Source organism: Penaeus vannamei, chromosome 35 (assembly GCF_042767895.1).
Source record: "Penaeus vannamei isolate JL-2024 chromosome 35, ASM4276789v1, whole genome shotgun sequence".
Lineage (NCBI taxonomy): Eukaryota > Metazoa > Arthropoda > Malacostraca > Decapoda > Penaeidae > Penaeus > Penaeus vannamei.
In genome coordinates this window covers 6484453-6486952 of record NC_091583.1, presented here as the reverse complement: position 1 = coordinate 6486952, position 2500 = coordinate 6484453, and the positions used below count along the sequence as shown (strand labels likewise).

The 2500-nt window shown below is 41.6% G+C and overlaps 1 protein-coding gene across 2 annotated transcripts in view; it reads left to right on the top strand.

Moving 5' to 3' along the window:
* The window catches only part of LOC113823191 (choline transporter-like protein 1), a 109689-nt gene that overhangs the window by 97781 nt on the left and 9408 nt on the right, over positions 1–2500 (top strand). For both annotated transcript variants that reach the window (XM_070113902.1, XM_070113903.1), the window contains exon 12: positions 1–63. This exon is cut by the window's left edge and continues 104 nt beyond it. In XM_070113902.1, the coding sequence (XP_069970003.1) occupies positions 1–63 (63 nt within the window). The remainder of the gene's footprint in view (positions 64–2500) is intronic.

Here is a 2500-nt window from a genome sequence, read left to right as displayed (position 1 = left end):
CTGTTCCTCTCCAAAGCCACGGTCGTCATTTCCTCTGTATTTATAGGCATCGAAATCATGAAGGTAAGAGGAATATAATGAAAGAAAACATATATTGTGTATATATTTATTAGAGTACTAAAATACACACACACACATACACACACTCTCTCTCTCTCTCTCTCTCTCTCTCTCTCTCTCTCTCTATATATATATATATATATATATATATATATATATATATATATATATATATATATATACACATACATATATATCCATATATATACATAGGTTCAGTTCAGTTCAGTTACATTTTCTTCGCCTGGGCCTTTTCTCTGGAGTGGCCCGGCCTATACATAGGTCCGCACACTGCGCAGCTCAGGCTGTCTCTGTGTGATCTGACGGGGTCGTCCTGGAGGTGAACCCTCAGCACAGGAAATGTCAGGTCAACGGAGCTGCATGTCCCGGACGCGTTGCCGGAAGGAGGAGGGAGTGAGGTGTGCTTCCCATTCTATAATGACTGCCAGATTGGAACAGCATGGAGCTTGCATGATGCAATATGCTATGCAGTATGTTATTACTGCTCGGAAACCTTCTCATGCCTTGTCCTTGCCCTCGAGGCGTATTTTGATTTGCCTCAAGGGTGACCCATCATCGGACACGATCTGCTGGTCATCTCGTCCTCGTGTTCTTGTCCTTGATCATTCTCGTGTTGCTCATTCTTATCGGCCTCTTCTTGATCTTCGGTGAATCCATCTGTCCTTGGCGTCCACATGTCCTCGAAGGTCTCGCATAGGTCCTCCGCGACTTCGGATCGTCCAGACTTCCTCGTAGTCCTCGTCCAGTGTTACTCGGGGGCGTATTCGTCCACAGGTCCTCGCAGATCTCGTCCAGGTCCTTCTCGGCTCCCTGCTCATCCAGCCGTCCTAAGACCTGTGTCTTGGTCTACGGGCGTCCTGGCAGGCGGCGCCCTTCCACTCCATCCTGGGATGGCTTAATACCTGCACCAGCAACTCCTGTTCCTCAGGCCTGCGGGGATCATCCGGCGACGTCCGTCTCATGGTATTCCAAGGCAACTCTGAATGCAACCGGACCTCCTTCAGTGTCGTGTCGGATATCCATGTATAAACGAACTAGATCATACATGTGAGGGCTACAGTAAGAGAAAAAGAAAGCAACAGAGAGGGAGGGATGTTAAGTGCTACCAGCCGGTGTTTTTTATATTAATTTGCAGTTTTTAATGTTTGTTATTTAATTTATTTCCGTTTTTTTCAAGAAAATTGTTAGGGAGATGGGAGTAGCGATCCTCACGGATCTTCTCGAGGTACAAACCATTGATGTTAGAGTAAATAAGGGTAATGACGGTGGCAATCCGCAAGAATCTACTTGAAACTATTGTCATCTCATAGAGGAAGATAAAATATGTAAATGAGAATTGTACATCATCACTCATCACGATTGGTATAACCGTGGGCAAAAGAGGTGAACCTACAACTTTGACATAACAAATCCTATTAATGAAGGTCTCAGTGTCTTTTGTTCTGCGTGAATGAGTGTGTAATGATTGCGGGTAATGTAACTCATCACGACGGACAAAATCGAGGGGATAAGAGATACGTAATCTCTCGTTATGCTTACATTTACGATATCTACAAACTCTATTTATGAAAAGTTTCAGTGTCTTTTGTTCTGCATGAATAATTGAGTGTGTGAGTGTAAGTATGAGGGTGAAGAGCGTGAGGAGAGAGCAAGCTCACACAAAGAATGAATCTTGAACACAAACTAATGCTCATTTAAAAAAAAATAACAAATTATTAATTATGTTAATACAACATTATTTCAACTACCACAATGAACTCAACATTATGCATGGTGACATGAAATTTCTTTGCAGGCTTCCTCAGTGTACAGTTTCTCAGTTCAGAAATATTTTCACACTATCCCCGATTGTATTTAATCATAATAACGGATTTGCTACAAAGTCTGACAGACTGAGGTAATTATACCCTGCTTAGGCATGTTCAGAGTATGTTAGACTTCATCGACGTGTGGGGTCTCTCTTTCTATTCTAAATACCGAAAGAAATTAAGTGAACTGAACGAGATTAAAAGTTCCATTGTTACTGTCTCTACTCTTACAATCTGTGATGGGTGCTTGCGACTATCTAGCTTACGAATCACACGACTGTCGGAATTTTCCGAACGGACAAGTGATGTAAGTATAGTGAGAAGAGCGTGATTAAGAAGTGAATCATTATTCTAGCTTAAAACACTTCCTACAATTATAATTAGATGTCAATACGGGCTCACACTGACTTGAATTTGCCTATTGAATGAGTTACTTTAGTTTCACTATCTATCTACTCTCAGACGTCAGTGCATAGACCTATTAGACTATTCACGAAACTCCGTGCATTCTTGTGCACTATGAAAGGGGAATATTCTAACGGTATATTCATATAATGAATTTATACATATTTGTGGTTAAAGCTTTGTTCTCGCTCCAAGAGAACAGTCAC